This window comes from Myotis lucifugus, unplaced genomic scaffold (genome assembly GCF_000147115.1).
Source record: "Myotis lucifugus unplaced genomic scaffold, Myoluc2.0 scaffold_103, whole genome shotgun sequence".
Classification (NCBI taxonomy): domain Eukaryota; kingdom Metazoa; phylum Chordata; class Mammalia; order Chiroptera; family Vespertilionidae; genus Myotis; species Myotis lucifugus.
Genome location: NW_005871151.1, coordinates 3,206,590 through 3,226,316, shown reverse-complemented (window position 1 = coordinate 3,226,316; position 19,727 = coordinate 3,206,590). Strand labels below are relative to the sequence as shown.

The 19,727-nt window shown below is 43.5% G+C and overlaps 1 protein-coding gene across 1 annotated transcript in view; it reads left to right on the top strand.

Moving 5' to 3' along the window:
• The window catches only part of POLR3B (RNA polymerase III subunit B), a 103,187-nt gene extending 90,812 nt beyond the window's left edge, over positions 1 to 12,375 (top strand). Inside the window, 4 exon segments of the mRNA XM_006092734.3 lie at positions 3,557 to 3,643; positions 3,645 to 3,668; positions 7,029 to 7,202; positions 11,935 to 12,375. Coding sequence (XP_006092796.1) covers positions 3,557 to 3,643; positions 3,645 to 3,668; positions 7,029 to 7,202; positions 11,935 to 12,064 — 415 coding nt within the window. The 3' untranslated portion in view covers positions 12,065 to 12,375.
• Positions 12,376 to 19,727: the final 7,352 nt, after the last annotated feature.

Below are 19,727 nucleotides of genomic sequence, written 5' to 3'. Positions count from 1 at the left end.
GTTCGGGGTGACCTGGCCAGTAGGGGAGGGCAGTAAGGGGCAACCAGGCCAGCAGGGGAGGGCAGTTGGGGATGACCGGGCCTGGAGGGGAGGGAGGGGAGTTGTGGGGGAGGGACTGGGCTGGCAGGTGAGGGCAGTTGGGGGGGACCAGGCTGGCAGGGGAAGGCAGTTGAGGGGGACCAGGCCTGCAGGGTAGAGCAGATTGGGGCGACCAGGCCTGCAGGGGAGGGCAGTTGGGGGCAACCGGGCCGGCAGGGGGAGGGCAGTTGGGGCAATCAGGCTGGCAGGGGAGCAATTAGGCATCGATCAGGCTGGCAGGGGAGTGTTTAAGGGGTGATCAGGCTGGCAGGCAGAAGCGGTTAGGGGTAATCAGGCAGGCAGGCAGGCGAGTGGTTGGGAGCCAGCAGTCCCAGATTGTGAGAGGGATGTCTGACTGCTGGTTTAAGGGGTCCCAGATTGGAGCGGGTGCAGGCTGGGCTGAGGGACACCCCCCCCACACACACCCAGTGCACAAATTTCATGCACCGGACCTCTAGTATAATAATACTATGTAATATTATTGTCTGTCTCCCCAAGTATAATGTACCTCCTTGAGAGCAGGGCTTGTCTGTTTTTTACTGTTTTATTTCCAGTGTTTAGCATAGAGCCTGACACACAGCACACACTCCATAAATATTTGTTGAATAAAGGAATGAAAACAAATAATAAATACAAAAAGCTCTCACCTGAATGAAGACAAAGAGTACGCTAGAGGACCCCTATGGGAAGGTGGGACCCCTGTGGGAAGGCAGAAATGTGAAGGATGAGAAGAGGGAAGCTTTTGAAGTGTTTCATGTAGAGCAGCGGTTCTCAACCTGTGGGTTGCGACCCCTTTGGCGGTCAAAACGACCCTTTCACAGGGGTCGCCTAAGACCATCCTGCATATCAGATATTTACATTACGATTTTTAACAGTAGCAACATTACAGTTACGAAGTAGCAACAAAAATAATTATATGGTTGGGTCACAACATGAGGAACTGTATTTAAAGGGCCAGAAGGTTGAGAACCACTGATGTAGAGGAAAAGCGTATTTAACACCTCACAAGGGATAGACCTTGGTAGGTTTGGGAACTGGAAGAGGCCAGCCTGGCTGCCATGCAGTGAGGAGGTAGTGGTGCAGCCTGAAGTGAGGTTGGGGAAAGGGGAGAGCAGGTCACACAGGCAGAGGGACGGGATTTCTTTTTATCTGGGAGAAACAGATATCCCTGAAATTATTGTGAAGGACAAGGTTTTGAAACTTGGCTTGCACATGATTTTAAAGGATCAAGTTGGTTGTTTAAATTAAGACACACTTCAGTATTTTTAGGCCAGGTAAAACTTTGGGACACAGAGTTTATACTGTTCTTCTGAGGTTTTAAACCTCAGAAATGCACGACTGAATCTCAGTGTGGAAGCATGTGTGAGAACACACAGCTTGATTTCAGTGCTGCAAATGGACTATCCAGATGTGATTAAAATGGTCAAAATCTGTATCTGTTAAAAGCATTGAGTGCTTTCTAAAATGATTTATCCAGCCTGTGATAATATGGATTTCTTTAGGTGTATCATACTTGAGATGTTACAGAAAATCACATTACAGGGAAAGAGTAATGGTCCATTTAAAAAATGATTCAGTAAAATAGCTGAGGTTCATTTCAGAAAATGTTGTTGTTATTGTAAACTAATCATCTTAGCCTTTGCTTCTCATGCAGAAATAATGCAAAGTTGCCCAGAAAGTGTGCAAAACAAATGAACCATTTTGGTGGACCTTCTGAACATAATTTTACTGAAAGATTTGAATGGCTTATGCTCTGCTTCCTATAGATAGCTAATGGCTATGTCTACATCACTGTTCTCTATACTCCAGCCAGTGTTTTCATTTCTTTCCTAATTATCTCGGAGTTCTACAAAGGGCTTGCAAGCATATTCACCTACCAGCTTTCACCCTTCGTCACATTCTTCAGCATAGCTAGGAGGAAAAATTGCATATGGCCTTATTCAGTTGATGATGAAATGGTGACAGAGTTCCATGAATTCTACCATGAGCAGTCATACTATGGAGGAATAGGATCATTCATTATTAGAGCTAGAAAGAAACTTGGTCCAACCACTTGGTTGTACAACTAAGAAAACTGAGATAAAGAAGTCATATAATTACTATGTGACAAACTGCGACAAGAATAGGGTCTCCTGACGCCCTGTTCCACTCCACTTTGGGTCTTCCAAGAATCTGGTAGTGCTTAAGCTAACGGAATGGCTTGATAAGTGCGAAAGCCTTTGCTAATGATACAGAAAGTATAAGGTATAGCAAGCAAGCGGGCGCAGATATATTTATGTGCCTCTCTGCCATGTCTTTTGCTCTTCCTACTCTTACATCATGCTGTGGCCCATATTTACCTGGCTCAAGACTGGCCAGCATGGCAGAGAGAGCCCTGGGTTTGGAGCTTCCTGCATCACTCACCAGCTCTTATTTAACCTCTTGGACACTCTGTGCCTTTTTCTTCATCTTAAAAATAGGGATGACAGATTGTCATACAGATTGTCATGGATTAAGTGACACATGGTAGATGCTTTTTTTTTTTTTTCAGGAAGGAAGCTCTGGGGCAGTAAAAATAATTTTAAAGTCATTGATCCTCTGGCTACTCTTGCTCCAGACTTAAGAAAAAAAGTTTCTTCTGTCAAAGCACTTAAATATTCACTCCTTTAAACTCTTACTACAATATTTCTAAAAATTCATTGCTACAGTTGAAGAACAATGAAGGGGCCAGTGTAAGGGAATAGAATGAGCGATGGAGAAAAGAAATAGTAAATGAGTCTGATGTGGGCAGGAGCCAGATTACCGTAGACCTTGTCGCTACATGCAGAATTTGGTTGATACGGATTCTGAGTGCAATGGGAAATTATTGGGAATTTAGATCAGAAGAGTGACCTGCTACTATTTACATTTTAGAAGGAATGGCTCTGGCTTGTGAAGAAGAGATTGTTGAGAGAGGAAAGTAGAAGCAAGGAGACCAACTAGAAGATTATCCGCAGTAGTCCAGGCAGAAAGGATGGTGGCCTGGCTAGGGTGGGAGCGGTGAAGGAAGCACCGTTCCGTACACAGTTTCACAAGCTGTTTAAATTTTATTTCTTAATTAAACACTGTACCTTTTAATGCAGGGGTGGGGAACATCCAGCCTGCGGGCCATATAAGGCCTGCCAAATCATTTGGCCTGGCTCTGCTAAAGCATTAGGGGTGAGTTAATTAAATGTTTGACCAAATATAGCAGGCTACTTTTTAAGTTGATAATTTTGTATGGCCCATGAATGAGGTTATAAATATCTAAATGGCCCTTGGCAAAAGAATGGCCCTACCCCTGCTTTAATGTATCCATGGTACTTTTATATTTTCAGATCTAGCCTTTTCATTTTCTTTCACTCACTCATAAACCTGTTCATAAACAAGCAAGGGCCTGCCAGTTCTGAGACCTAGAAAAGGCTGTCTCCTGTCAGCCCAAACTTAGTTTCTTAACCCCAAACTCTGACCCTTCTTTCAGGGAGCCTTTGGAAGCATACATTTACTTCGGCCCCGTGTACTACCAGAAGCTGAAACACATGGTGCTGGATAAGATGCATGCCCGTGCCCGGGACCACGGCTGTCCTTACCAGGTAAGAGGAGAGCACTCACAGAAGGGATTGACAGTGCAGGCGAGTCTCCCTTGCATTCCAGTACAGCAATAAGCAGACTCAGCAAAGTTTCTGTTCCCCTGAGATTTCAATTCTTTGGGGTATTAGGCATCCACAAAAATTATATATGTCTGATTTACATTAAAAATGGCAGCCAATTGCCTAGCCCCGTGGTCGGCAAACTGCGGCTCACAAGCCACATGCGGCTCTTTGGCCCCTTGAGTGTGGCTCTTCCTAAGCCTTAGGAGTACCTTAATTAAGTTAATAACAATGTACCTACCTATATAATTTAAGTTTAAAAAATTTGGCTCTCAAAAGGAATTTCAATCGTTGTACTGTTGATATTTGGCACTGTTGACTAATGAGTTTGCCGACCACTGGCTTAGTCAGTTTGGCTCAGTGGATAGAGCGTCGGCCTGCGGACTGAAGGGTCCCAGGTTCGATTCTGGTCAAGGGCATGTACCTTGGTTGCGGGCACATCCCCAGTAGGAGGTGTGCAGGAGGCAGCTGATCGATGTTTCTCTCCCATCTATGTTTCTAACTCTCTATCCCTCTCCCTTCCTCTCTGTAAAAAATCAATAAAATATATTTTAAAAATGGCAGCCAATTAAAAATCATTTTACAGGCACAAGAGCAAACCCTCCGTAGGTCTTCACAGTGTTCTTCTATCTAATCATTTATTGTGTACCAGTTTACAAGTATGGTCCTGTTCAAAACAGTTCCTTCATAAGAATGTAAGTACACTTACACACACATGCATATCAGTACACCTCACACTCCCGTGTGTGCACAGAAAACATATGCACGCATTATTTGGTAGCCTAAGCCACAGCTGTCATTTTTCTTAAACTTCTGTGATTGGAGCATAAGACACCTGTACTTGCATGCTTATTTGCATAAGCTCCAGGGTCCATGTATGCCCCTTCACCAGTGTATCCTCAATTCAAGCCCAATATCAGATTTGACGAATGGGTATAATTGTTGGGAAAGGGAATTTACAAATACCAAGTTTATGTGTTCTCACTACTACATTTTCCAGTTGGAGCAGTAAAGGCTAAGGCAGTGGTCTTTAACCAGGGCAATGTTGCCTCCCTGGGGACATTGGAAAACATTTTGGGGATGCCACGACTGGGGGGCAAGAAAGGAGCTACTGGCATCTAGAGGTCAGGAATGCTGTTAAACATCCTGCAATGCACAGCACAGCCTTTACCTCAAAGAATTACTACCCAGCTCAGTATGGCACTACTGCCAAGGATGAGGAACTCTGAGTCTGAGCCAGGGGAGGGAACACAGGCCCTGGGGTCAGAATGACATAGATGTGAACTCATCACCACCTTGTATTACTATCATGAGCCTTGGACAGATCTCTTACTTCTCTCGGCTTCATTTTCCTGTATATGAAGTAGAGACAGTAAAACCCACTACACAGCATGCTGGTGAATGTCAGGTGTTTGAATATAGACTGTGTACAGTGTCGATCCATGGGAGATGCTCAATAAATATCCAGGTCCCTGTCCACTGTCATGGAGCATTGCTTAGATGTTACAGTGTAGTGGAGGGAGCAGAGGATGAAGCAGCTAATATTTGGGTCTTTGTTTTGTTTTGTTTTCCAAACCACAAGAGAAGTAAATCCCTTGACCATGTAAAACTGAGCAAATGCACATGCCTATTGAAATGATAGGCATTTGTGTGCTTAAATTACAGAAGAGGGAAGAGAAGTTGAGATTCTCAAGCCAGTATTGACTTCAGCACTGAGACCCTACTTGGGTTAGGTGTATCTTTCCCCTGCATACTGTTCCCTCCGGAACTTGTATTTCACTTACAACATCCAAAAACTATTTCAGAGTAATATAAATGTCAAAGCAGTTATTTCCTATGTTTTACTTGGTTGTATAAAAAAAGTTATTACTTTAGTATTACTTTTGTGTATTCCATATGAAGACAGCCTGGAGTGCATTTGTCTATAGTCAGTTATCTCAGTTGGTTAAAATTCAAGTTGTGGGTTCTGCCCACATGTGATTTGAACACCTTCACTTGTCCAGTGGCCACAGGTGGAAGGATCCTTCCCCTGTCCCTGGGAGGTTCTATCAGATAAAAGCATATATATGTTGTGCTCAGCTATGAAGTTTTCACTACAGTATGTTCATTGAGATCTACTTATAAATTTTTCATATGTAGATTTTCTTTCAACAAATAATATACAACTTAAATTGATTTCCCATTGTAACTATCCACAACACAAGTTAACATTTCAGCATGTGCTGGCAATCGTGTGTTTACCTTTGGAAAACTGGCAGCAACAATAGCAAAGATTAAAAGATGCTGTGGAATAAAGCAAACAAGAGCTTTATAGTCCACCCCTGCTCAGACTACCTCCAGGGAGTGTCACTCCAACATCAGCTGGCCAGGGTGCTCGTGACTCTCTCTCTGTCTCTCTCATTGATCATTTGTGTCACCAGTACCTAGGTGGGGTTGCCTAAGTTGTTTCAGAGTCTCTAAATTTTACCTGCATCTCTGGATCCTGGATTCTTAACCTTTTAAAGTATTCTCAAGCCCAGCAGATACATAAACTACAGGGAGTCCATTCAGGGGCTAGTAGCCGCCCAGTTCAAGTGCTCCCTCAAAAAAGGAATGGAGCATTTTCACACACGAAGGAAGAACTTGTATGGGACACACAACTGGGGGCGGGGGAGGCAGGTCTCTAGGGAACCTCCCATCTGGCTCCAGGTGACTCCTGATCTATTCCAAATTTTATAAAAACCCATTTGCTTCTTTCCAGGTTTAATTTATTTAATAGTAAATAAATTAAATAAAATTTATTAAATAAATTAAATAAAATTTTACTATTAAATAAATTAAACATGGAGGCCTGGGGCTAACTGCTAGAGGACCTGGGTTTCTTCCACACTCTGTTCTGCTCACTTTTTCTGTTTTTAAATAACAAAGAACTAAGACATCTCTGAAAATACTCAAAAGACATCCCTCCCTAATAATAATGATAGTGATTGTAATAGTAATCGTAAGGCTAGCACTGGTACTTTATATGCTGTATGTTTATTATTACATCATTATTTAAATAATTACTTATTATTTCTATTTAAAAATAAAAATAGCAACCAACCACTAGGATCACATCTCTGCTCTTTAAGGCTCTTTGGAACAGGTAGTCTTATGTACGTTTTACAAATGCGGCTGAGAGGCTCAGCAGCATGCTCAAGGTCACTGCCTAATAAGTGATTTGAATCCAGGTGAGCCCTGCTCCAAAGCTCTGTGCTCTTAGCCAGCATGTGATGCGGCCTCTTTGTGTAATATAATAACACATTTGTTTAACTTGTTTCAAAGGCAGCCCACTGAAGGTCGATCTCGTGATGGTGGTTTGCGTCTTGGAGAAATGGAACGTGACTGTTTAATTGGTTATGGAGCCAGTATGCTTTTACTAGAGCGACTAATGATTTCAAGTGATGCCTTTGAGGTTGATGTCTGTGGGCAGTGTGGACTTCTGGGGTATTCCGGCTGGTAAGTGGATACCATATGTCTTTCATATTACACCCCCTGCCTCTTAAAGCACAGCTCAGAATTGACTAGATCATACCTACATATTCTCCAACCTTCCGGTCCATGCTTTCCTGGAATTGGGGATTCTATGTGTACATGTTCACTTTGTCTACCTAATGTCCTGCTCCTTACACAGCCGGAGTTTCAACTCCCAAGGACTAAGGACTTGATCATCTTGTTACTATTATCTCGAGTACCTTTTATAACACTTCACCTGTAAAAATCCTAGCAGAGTCATTGGTAGGTGTTATAATTATAGCATATTGTTAATAGAAACATTTTAGAGAAGATTGTGTCGAATGCCCTCATTTAACTTCAAACCTAAAGAGCCAGGTGTGTTGCCCCAGATCTTATTGCAAATTAGTGACAGACCAGGACCAGAACCTGGTACCCTGATTCCTTGTCTGTACTCTGTCTGCACAGCAAGCTGCTTTTCCACTTGGACTGTGAATCCCATGATGGCAGAGACCATATTGCTAACCTGCACTAGGATTGTCAGTAGGTAAACTGGGATTCAGTCTGTTAGTTCAATGCAGTCAGTACACAAAGTCCAATTTAAAAGGTGATGCTGCATACCTTTTGTTTGTGTTGTTAGAGCATCTTTTCTCCTTGTAATGGTTCCACTGCACCACCAAAGAACCACTACTCTACTTAGAGCGTTGGTCATGACCCAGAACCCTGAATACCCCTATAGACAGGAGGGCCTGCGTTCCCCAGTCTCTACTCACTTTTCTGTCAGAGAGCAGGTCTAACAACATCTGAGGCAGGTGCTGCAGGGATGGGAAGTAGCTTCATCTTCCTCATCACCTCTCACTTCCCTTCCAGAGCCCCTTTCCCTAGGGATGGGCAGTCCCCAGAAGGGTAGTTAGACACAGATGAGCATTCATTGCCAGAGCTTGAGGGTTAGTTACATGGGCCACGTTTTCCTTATGAGTCCCCCGACTTCTTGCCATCTTAAGCTGCCAGTTCTTGGTTGAATAAAGCAAATTAAGAGTCAGAATGATGGGGGGAAATAAAGGGGACATCTGTAGTACTATCAACAATGAAGGGGAAAAAAGGATAATGAGTGGCCTTCTTAGAACACAGTGTGTACCTTGTTAGTTAGATGTCAAATCCTTTTAGCCAAAATCATTTATTTTATAATTTTGATGTAGAAGAGTCAATGGAACCTATCTGTGAAGAAATCATCTCATTTTAAAATCTAACATAAGAGGTGGCCATTTGCCTTTCATAAGGTTGCAGAGATGGGGTGACAATATTCTGAGCATAAACTTAGCTCTTTCTTGTATCAGTGACATGGGTCTTTTGAAATGCATATTGAGTTTGTGTTTTATTGTCCTGTGTAACAACAACAAGATGTAATGTAATAGGAAGATCCTGAAACTTAGTTCCACTATGCTTAACTCTTCAAATTTGGCACAAGGATTTTTAAGTAATTTACTTTGAAAAGATGGTGCAGAAGAGTCGTTTTATTACCAATAGGGATCATGAAACTTCAAAAAAGAGTTTCTTTTCTTCTCCATTCTCCCTGCATTCTCTCGTGTGCCCCACCCCCCAAAAAAGAGGAAGAGTGAGGAAAAGGAAAGGAAAGAGGGAGGGGGGGAGGGAGGGGAAAAAAGAAAGAGGGAGGAAAGCTAAGAGGAAAAATAAAAGAAGAAAAGAAAGAGGGAATGAGGGAAAGAGGAAAAAGAGGAAAGAAGGGGAAAAAAGAAAAAAGGAGGGAGGGAGGGAATGGAAGAAAGACGAAGGAAAAGACGATCATATTTACTCATGCACTTTGAAAACCTTGCTCTCTTATGCTGAATACTCGGGGAAACTAAGGTAAGCAGTAATTGGTCTCAGCGTTATTCTGTTAATTTCATATCTTCTTTCCTGCTTTGCTTCTGTCACATTTAAAGATTATCTGATAGCAGTGCCTGATTTTGAAGCTCATGTGTTCAATGTGTATTGTATTTGAAATCCTTTCAAAGAGCACTAAATCAGGTTACCCAGTTTAAGGGTCTTGACTGTAATTAAACAGACCTGGTGTACTGTATGTCTGATTTTGAATGGCCTGCTTTATCCCTTGTTGCCAACAGGAAAGCATCCTCGTCCAGTCTGGAAGGCTGGCAGGCTCCGTGTGCTGCTCTCAGGCAGAGGCGCATAATGATGCTGTCCTTTTCCCATGTTACCTGACATGTGTGCTGGGCTGTGTGGGAGGGAGCACGGGCGTTTGTTGGAGGAAGTCGCTCTTTAATGAACAGCACAATGGAGGCTGAGTAATTAGAGCAGTTCAGAACCTTGAGACTGGCCTTTTGTCGCTGATTTGCACATTAGTAAGGCATTGCTATGGGGATATTTACAGCAAGACTGTTCTACAGAAGACACGAGGGGTATAAGTCACAAAAGAGAGGTCCAGAAGGAAAACTGTAGAGAAAAGAAAATCCCTGTTAAGATAATTAGCTCATGGAGGATATTTCACTGGACAATCATTTCTCATGTGAATCCACAGCCTTCTCCTTTTGCTGGCTTTGCCCTGAAAAAATCAGTTTATTTTATTGTTTGGGTCAAGTTTCTTTCTTTGGGAGTTGTTGAGACCAGGGTAAGGTAATTTATATATTTCTACTTATATATGTATGTATTTTTATTTGTGTATGCATGTATGTGTATATACGCATTGGAACATTTTAAATAGTGGAGAAATAGTTCATAGAAGAGAAGGTTAGTGGGCTTTGTGGATCGTGAATCAGCACACACAGAAGTTTTAAGTAGATTAGCCTGGATTGAATTCACAGGATGATGACAGGAGAATCTGCAAGAAGTTGCTCCAGCTAAATCCATTTCTCCAATTCAGTTAAGGCATAAACATGATACTTGGATAAATTAGACCAACCCAGGCACATTAAAAACACAATTCGTAAACTGTCATGCATTAAAAAGATCTTTAGGTAATCTTTTAGGAAAAGTAATTCTCACGTTTATATTATTACTGTGGATAGAGTCAAATACTCCGCACTTTAAGCTCCCACAGCCCCCTGGTAGGGGCCACAGCGTGGATCCCATTCTCTTCTCCTCAGGAGCTCCTATCTGCGGAGTCACTCACCAGCACGTTCAAGTTCTCAGCCCTGGTGATTTCCTTTTCTGAAATAATACAAGCTTTATTTTGCTGATTACAAAAAATGATCCCTGCTCTTTATAAGATATTCAAAGTTACAAAAAATATTAGTCAGAATTCCCGCCACTCAGAGATGACCCCTGTTAATGTTTTAGTGACTTTGGGGGACATCTCTGTTTGCCAGTAGTCCTGAACCATTTTTGTTTCTAAATCATGAAATTTTTTTGATGTTTTTAATAGCAGGGAAATACAAATAGATACCAAAAAAATCTTGGTACATGGGATTTTGGGAACTTCATACATTTACTGAAACCCATTTGAGGACCCGCTTGGGACCATGCTGTCTAGCAGACTGCTTTTTTCACCTCACAGTGTGTCCTGGACACCTTTACATTTCAGTAAAGAGGTGTCTGCAGCATTGCATTCAGTGTCTGCACAGGTTCTCCTGCATACATGTCCTGGACTCACAGAACTATGAGCAGTCTCCTGCTTCGTGCTGCTGTAAATAGTGTGACCGTGAACATTCTCGTGCACATCTTTGCCACTTTTGTGATCACTTCAATAATATGTGTGTTTACATTTTTTACACATGTGCCTTACCACCCTCCAAAATAGCCTATATTGTTCCCTGAGGGATCTCCCTCCAGTTCCCAGGTAGCACTGCATCTTCCAAGCCTTGGTGCTATTCCTCTTGCACTCATGTTCTCCCCTGTTACCTGGGAGGACCTAGTTTTCTACCTATTAAGTCTCAGGATTTGTCCTGGGTACCTACTGTCCCAGGTGCCCCAGATCCTTGAGGTATAGGGTGAGGCTCTGTTTTGGTCTGAAACCTGACAGAATAGTTCTCCCCAGGGACCCTTTCTTCAGTTGTAGCCATTGATTAAAACTTAATCAATGCCTTTAAGTTCCCTGGCTGAAGGAAAAGATAATCCTACTAGCATAGCAGGCATATTGATTAGGAATATGGGCTGTTGTAAGGATTAAATGGGAATATGTGCATATACACAGGGCCAGTAAGTAAAGTAGCTCCAATGCTAATAGAAATAACCAACTTTGAAGAGCCTTGCATACCACCTTTCTATATGAAAGTCCCATCTTTCTGAGCATACTTCAAGTCTCTCAGTGACAGAAGTCAAATGGTAAATGTTGAGCTCTGGCCTAGAATAGCACATTGCAGTAGATGCTTATCAATACATGGAGACTGAATCTGTTTAAAATGCTTTCAACAAGGAAAAGTCTAAATCTGAGTAACTTTCAGATGGTTCACATTTCGGGGGCTTATTCAAAACAACTATATTGGCAGCTGTTTTGCATTTTAAAGAGAAAGGTCTAAGAAGTATGGTGCTAACTGATTAAAAGTACGTGGTTTTAAAACCAGGGGAGTGATCGTTGTTTTGTTTTGGTTTTTGCTTCTTTGGGGGCTTCTTTTTACTTTGGGGACACACAAGTACATTTTGGATAGTGTGGCTGAACACCGAGGAGTAGAAAACCAACTCGATGGAATGGCGGTAGAATTTGTTAGAGAGGATTCTCACTTCCTGCGTGCAGGCCTTTGTTCTGAGTCATTGTCCCTCTAATACATGCCGACTTGGGTTTCAGGTGCCATTACTGCAAGTCGTCCTGTCACGTGTCTTCCCTTCGTATTCCGTATGCCTGCAAGCTGCTCTTCCAGGAACTGCAGTCTATGAACATTATCCCCAGGTTAAAACTGGCCAAATACAATGAGTGAGGATGGGAAGGTGACTATTTAAAGAGAACAAATCATATTTTGCAACGCAGTGCAAAATAGAAGGGACTGAGGACCATGTCTGCTCCTGTGAATAATTCCTTTGAATGTTCTCTCGGAAAAAAAGCAAAAATCGATGGAAAGGCTTTTTTAACACTAGAAGACTGACTGAACACCCTTGATCGGTGAGCCTCGGGCCGTGGAAGAGATGCCAGCAGTGTGGACTATAATGCCGTTCCTTGTTCATGAACTGAATTTGATTTGCAAATGGACATGACCTAAAAGATAAATAAATTTTTATTTCAGTTCTGGTATCTTGAAATTTACTTGTTAGAAAAACTGTCCTTCTTAAAAAGAATGTTTGGGGTTAAATAAAACTCAAAGGTTTGTATGAAACTTGAGGGATATAAAGAATCTGTTTGAGCCCGGCCAGTGTGGCTCAATGGATTGAGCATTGTCTCATGCACCAAGAGGTTGCTGGTTCAATTCCCAGTCAGGGCAGGAGCCAGCCAATTGATGCTTCTCTATCAATGTTTCTTCTCTCTCCCTTTCTCTCTAAAAAGGTCAATAAAAACTTTTTTTTTAAAAGAATCTGTTTGAATTGGTTGTGATCTGAGCAATATGTGAAGGAAAGAACTGTGGGAAGCCAAGGGTGTCGTTGATAGAGCAGTGGCTTTCTTATCTGCTACTATGAGAGGATAAATTTTTCCAACAATTGAATCCTGCCTTTATACACCCAAACTTCTTAACTTTAAGCTTGATGAAATATAATAAACATATTCCTACCATCTGAAGCAAGTTTGCCAAGGATGTCACTTTGTCTTATGGACTTAATTGCTACTATTTTGAACCTCCATGATCGTACCACGTGCAGTGTTGAATATTTGAAAATAATTCCATGGATGCGTTAAAATTTTTCTGTTCCTTTCATTCCTGCCAAGATGTTAGCTGTCCATATTCATTTTAATTTGTCAGCCTTCTCCATTTCTAATTTGTTCTTAATTGCTCTGCCCTGAAACCAGATAAATACTTGTACTAAGGGTTGTTTAGAAAATAAGTCAGAAAAGCTCTAAGTAGCTGTCTAAGGCTGCATTCCTAGCACGTCACAATGAACATGTTTCATAGAATATTAGTAGGTTTTTATATACTGACAGGAAACACATGCCAGTGTGAAATAGGGTTGAGAAAATGGTTATAACCAAGTTAAACATACCAAGGACTTTTTCAAAGCCTTTACCAAGCTACCAGGGTCCAAGACTCTCCAAAAAAGGGATGTTCCGGGAAACAGGCTAGTCATCGACTTGAGAACCAAACCTGGACATCAGTTGGTGTAAAAGTCCTAGAGACTTCACGGTAAAAGGAGAATGAAGGAGACACTGCGGGTAGTAGGCCTTCCTTAGCCATCACCACGGGTCTCCAGCCACTTCAAGAAACATGAGGTGTAATAAAGACTGAGAGGTTTGAATGCACCAAGGTCTTCGTTTATACCCATTGCCCTTTCCTTTCATCTGGCTTTGTCATTCTCAGAATTGAGAGTGCCTAACGATGACTGTACTGGATGGAGTGTCCAAAACATGTTCTGTACTTCGTGGGCCCTTTAATGAGTTTTCTTGGGTGACTTTGACCATTTCCTATCACGTGACAACTCCACTTACCAACTTCACGGGAGACGTAATTGCCTCGTAATGTGTGGCTTGCCATTTCAGTGACCACTCGATGCGTCAGTTTGGGAAGAGCTACCAGTGTGCCGGGTTCATAAGGACCTGCCATGTGTGAGGCACTGCACTGAGGACAGAAAGAGAGCAGCAAGGGCCTGTGTCTGAAGGAGCCAGACTCAGCTGAGGCCCAGACGTCAGCGAGTCAGAGCACCATCGGTGATCAGTGCCAAGGACGAATCTCGGCCATGCTGAGGGGGCTCCAGGCATAATGATGAACTGCTCTGGAGATCCGGGAACGATTCTTCACAGGCATGATCATTCCCTTCATACAGCTGAAGAAACTGAGGCACTAAGTGGCTGACGCCCCAGCACCATACCCACCACTAATGGAAACAGTGTGGGCCTGGAAACCAGGCTCTCTGAGTCGGCTTTGTTTGGGCTTCATCTGTGATTCTCTTTTCAGTTACCGGATGTGACCATTTTTTAAATTGATTTTAGAGATAGAGGGAAGGAAAGAGAGAGAGAAACATTAATTTGTTGTGGTTGATTCTTGTATGTACCCTGACAGGGGATCGAACCCATAACCTTGGCATATCAGGACTACACTCAACCAACTGAGCTACCTGGCCAAAGCCCAGATGTGACAGTTTTGTTTTGTTTTTTATTCAAGTGTCCCTGAGTGGTTGTTTTTCTTAAACTTTTCCCCCTAAAAAAACCATTCTAGGCAATTCTGATCATTTTGCAGGGAGTCACCTAACTAGCCTTCTAGGAAATTCTCAGTTTCTAAGCTAACAAAGATTAAAGAAAGTGTGGGTTCCAAATTGAGACATCCTTAGAAGAAAAATTTGTGTTGGGTTGCTATTTCAAAAACTAGCAGCCACTGCATTGGAATAGCATTTGATTTGTTATTTGTACATGCCTTGTTTTAAAAAACTACCAGTTGGATTTCCATTTCCAGTAATGATAGAGTAGACTTTTACAGACCACCCTCGAGCACTTTGTTCTCAGGGTCTTGCCAGGTCAGAGGTGGCCCAGGGATGAGAGGCTACAAAACCGCTAAGAGGGTGCAGCCCTGACCTGAGCCTTGGCAGAGCCGAAGAGCTGGGGAGACAAACCTGTGGCCTCCGAGTTACCAAGACACCAGGACCAGGAAGGCCACAGCCCCAAATAGGAAGCAAGCTCACCGAGGTGAGGCCAGCTTCCCCACTTCTTCTCCCCTTCGGTGAGTCTGCCCTGGCTGTCATAACAGAATACCTCAGACTGGGTGGCTTAAACGACAGAAATTTATTTCCCCATAGTTCTGGATGCTTGAAGTCCAAGATCAAGGTGCTGACAGGTTTGGTTTCTGGTGAGAACTCTGTTCCTTCCTGGCTGCAGACAGCCACCTTCTCACTGTGTCCTCATGTGGCCTTCCCTCCGTGAGTGCTAGGAGAGAGAAAGAGTGCTGTGTCTCTTGCTCTCCTTAAAAGCACACCAGTCCTATCGGGTTAGGACCCTTGTGACCTCATCTAATATCAGTTACCTCCTTCAAGGCCCTGTCTCCAATACGAACACATTAGGGGTTGGGGCTTCAGTATACGAATTTTGGAGGGACACAACTCAGTTCATAGTAACCCTCGGGTCATATAGCAACACAGGCTGAACTGCTAACAGTATTTATTAAAGCTGAATGTACCCAGCAATTCATTCCTCGGTGTATGTATGCCCAGCAGAAATGTGTGGAAATGTTATCAGTAGGCATGTACAAAAATGTTCCTAGTAGAGTTGTTTTAATAGCCCCAACTTAAAAATAATCCCTGCAGCCCAACAGGTGTGGCTCAGAGGTTGAAGGTCCACCTATGAACCAAGCGGTCATGGTTCGATTCCTGGTCAGGGCAACATGCAAGAGCGAGCCGATCAATGATTCTCTCTCATCATTGATGTTTCTATCTCTCCCTTCCTCTCTAAAATCAATAAAAAATATATTTTAAAAAATATAACTCCTGCCTATTAACAATAGAACAGATAAATTGTGCCATGTTCACACAATGGAATACTATACAGCAGTGAAAAATTGCCTACAATAATCTCAGTCCTCTCACAACTATAATAGTGGATTGAAAAAGTTAAACAGGAGAATGCATACTGTATTGGTTCCATTGAAGTTCAACAACAGGCATGATCTAAGGCAGGCGTCCTCAAACTACGGCCCGCGGGCCACATGCGGCCCGCCGAAAACATTTATCCGGCCCAACGGGTTTTTTTGCCGCCGCTGCCTGTCCTGCTTAGCAGCCGACTCGTCCCAGGCCCGCAGTGCGCATGTGTGGAATGTCTGAGGGACAGTGAACTGGCCCCCTGTTTAAAAAGTTTGAGGACCTCTGATCTAAGGCGTTACGGTCACAGTTCCCTGGGCAGAGTGGGTGGCTAATGACTGTGTGGTGGAGGAAAGGGGCTTCTCGGGCGTGGCTGATCCTTTCCTGACCTGAGTGCTCGTTCCATGGGTGTATTTATTTTATGAAAGTTCATTGAGCTATATGCCCTCAGGACTTCTCACTTTTCTGAAGGTATGTTATACTTTAGTAAATTTTAAAAAAGAACACAGACCCTAAATTTAATAGCTTTGTCACCCCAAATAGTTTTCCCATCTTCAAAATGAGAAGTAAAATAGTACCGACACCTAGGGCCATTTTAAAGACTCAGTGAGATGATACACCGAAAGGGCTCCGTGCCTGGTACGTAACAGGTGTTCACAAATGTTTATTATTGTTTCCACTGATAATATCTACTTCTTACCATCCTTATCCCGAACAGCTTCCTCAGGAAAGGGTTAGGAGAGGCAATCCTGAGTTTCCTTTAGAAGAGGGAGTTGGGGAACCAGGACCAAGTGCAGAAACCGTAGGGTTTTGCAGAAGTTATTTGTGAAAGCCGCCCTGTTTCACCGTGGTGGGGAGGAAGGACGGTGGTGGGGTTTGAGAACCCACTTCCTTGGAACATCCATTTACCGCTGACATCAAAGTGAGGCCTGTTGTCGGCACCGGAGTCCCAGAATAGTTTCATGAAGCCCACAGAACCAGTCCTCAAAACACTTCCATGTGCTGAGAGTCAAGTAAAGGATTTTGTGTTTTTTGGGTTTGTTTTTTTTTTAAAAAAAGGGGGGGAGGCCTTGATTGGCTGCTGCATGATGGGATAGTTTTCAGCTGCTTCAGAGCATTTTGGGCCAACACCTCCGTCTGCAGTAATGAGTCACACGAGAATGAGCACATTAGGGCCAGCGGCTGGGCCCGTCGGCTTCCCGGCCGGCTGAGTAATAGAGAAGCCAGTTTCTGGGAGACCTGCAAATAATTCCTTTGCGAAACGGATGGTCAGAAAAGTGACTGTAAAGGTAGCACCTCTTTACCATCCATATTTACTCCATATGTGTCTTGAAAACAGTTTGTTTCATTTGCTGACCAAAAGTTGGATTTTTTTACTCCATCAGCCCACAGGGCCAAGGTTGTGAGGAATTAAAGTCAAGCTTGAAAGAGGCAGTTTTAAATGGGAACAAAAAAATAAGCGTGTGCCGTCTGTTCCCGCAGCCAAGCTGCCATTTGGGTTTCAGACACAGGCTCCGGAAGCAATTAGGAGATTTGCTTCAGCAAATCAAATTTATTGTGATCAGGATGCCATGGCAGAATATTTCAGAACAGCCTGAAACTCGCATTTTCACTCAGAAGTCTGAAATCTCAGCCCGTGGTCAAAGGAGTTAAAGCGTTTTTCAAGTGCAGGTAATAGCTCGTTCCATGCATAATAAATTTTAAGTCTGGTTAACTCCCAATCATTCACGTTAACGCAGGCAAGGAGCGGTGTGAATAAATTAGGGCAGATGATGGATTCAGACCCCTTTGTATTGGATACTGGGGTGAAGTTCACACTCACATTTTTAACAGAACTGGGAGGTTTAGTGAATTGGCTCTACTTTAGTGGCTTCTATGAACACTGTATTTGAAAAAACTGGAGTAATATTGCCCTTTAAGGTTAAGTAATGATGACAGATCTTTGGAGGGAGCAGGGATGCCTGACAACTGGGATGCTTCTAGGCCAGGAGTTCTCAAGAGTGGGGTTCCTGGACCAGTGTCATCAGTATCACCAGGGAACGTGTTAAAAATGTGGGTGGGACCCAGCAGTCTGTCTTAGCAAGCCCTCCAGGGGGTTCCCACGCAACCTCAAACTTGAGATCCACTGCTTCGGCTGCATGAAGAGCTCTGGATCCCCCCCTCTCTTAGAGCCAGTGTTTAGATTCTTAGGGGTTCCAGGGGACCCACCCCTTGGGAACTAGCTCCCCACTCTTCTCTCATTCTTGCTGCCATGACTTTCCTTAAGCAGCAGGTTGAATGGGCCTGTTCCACCCACTGAGCCTTGGCCCCACTTTCCTGTCTCCCCCACTCCTACCCCTGCAGGTGAGGAGGCTGAGTGGAGGAAATGGGCATTAAAGGCCAGATTTATACAGAATCAAGATTGTCTCCAGACATGGCCAAATGTCCCCAGGAGGGCAAAATCAGCCCCACTTGAGAACTACTGAATTAGACAATGCATATGAAAAGTAGATTAAATTACAAAGCAAGTGAGAACAGTTTCAAATTGCAGTTATTTGGATTTGACCTCAGTAAACTGACAGCCCTTGTGCTTCTGGACAATCTAGTGATTATCCAGAATTATTAAGTATAACTGTTACTCTATTATGCCAACAAATGTAAACATGAACCACGGAGCCCTTATGTTTTCTTCAGTGTACAAATTATAAACAGCATTAGATAAAACAGATGACTATTGTGCTGGTCATTAAGTTAAATAAGTTTCATTCCTATTGTAAATGTGCTTTTATATATCTAACTAGAGGCCCGGCACATGAAATTCATGCACAGGTATGGTCCCTCGGCCTGGCCTGTGATCAGGGCCATCTTCCCCGGCAGTCGGCCCTGACCCCTCCCCCAACCCCACCCGCCAACCACCCCTGGTTCCCTGTTTGCCATCCGGGCGATCAGAGCCTGCGGGCTGGGGGGAGGGACCAAGAGGTAGGCCGTTCCTGCCCACTTGATGGCCCTGCCCCCGCTGCGGGTTGCCCTCTATGTGTGGGTGACTGGCAGGGCAGGGCCTTGGCCTGGTGTCACCTGTGTCCCCACCACCCACCCCGGTTTCCCATTCGCCATCGGGCAATGGGAGCCTGCCGGCCGGGGGGAGGAACCAAGAGGTGGTCAGTGTGCCTCATAGTGACTGGTCGAGCTGTCGTTCTGGTCCCTCCACTGTTAGGATCAATTTGCATATTACCCTTTTATTATATAGGATGGTACTATCACAGATAGTAAAAGATAAGGTTAGTTATAATCTGCATTTTTATTCACATTTGCCCACAACCTGATTCATTTTATATCTAGTCAGTTTTTGTTTTTTGTCAAGGACACATACTGATTTTCATCATTTACCCAATAATATGTCAGCTTTCCATCTGCCTGGCTGCCTCATGCCAGGGACTGTTCAGCTCCCAGTCTACCCCAATGCAGAAACTCTGCCTTCCCTTTGAATGGTCTTGCACAAGTAAATGGTGTCATATGTCCTGGGAGAGCTCTATCCTAGCAAGCTCAAGACTGCCTGCACTTTAAGATGACAGGAACAGGGCTGGGTCCCCAAGCAAAATCTCAGCAGCCTCAACTGTCTTTCTGAGTGACTGGAAATTGTCCTTCCTCATTAGTCTTGGTCTTGCATGTCCCGAGTAGGCCTACAATCTGTCAGGAGCTGAAATACATAAACTTCGGTCCAGAAACTGAAACGGGGCTGTTAATGATTCATCACCTGCTCTGCCAGCAGGGAGTTATTCTAATTACCTTACTCAGTGTCAGATGTTACAAAAATCTAGGAGTGAATAATTGTAGAGATTGAGGCAGTTACGGTTCTGATAGTACAGATGTTGTAAGGACCTTTTAAATAAAGTCAGGGATGCAAATACACATACATATGCTCCCATTCTGTGTCTGGACCCCCTTGGCAGCCCCCTA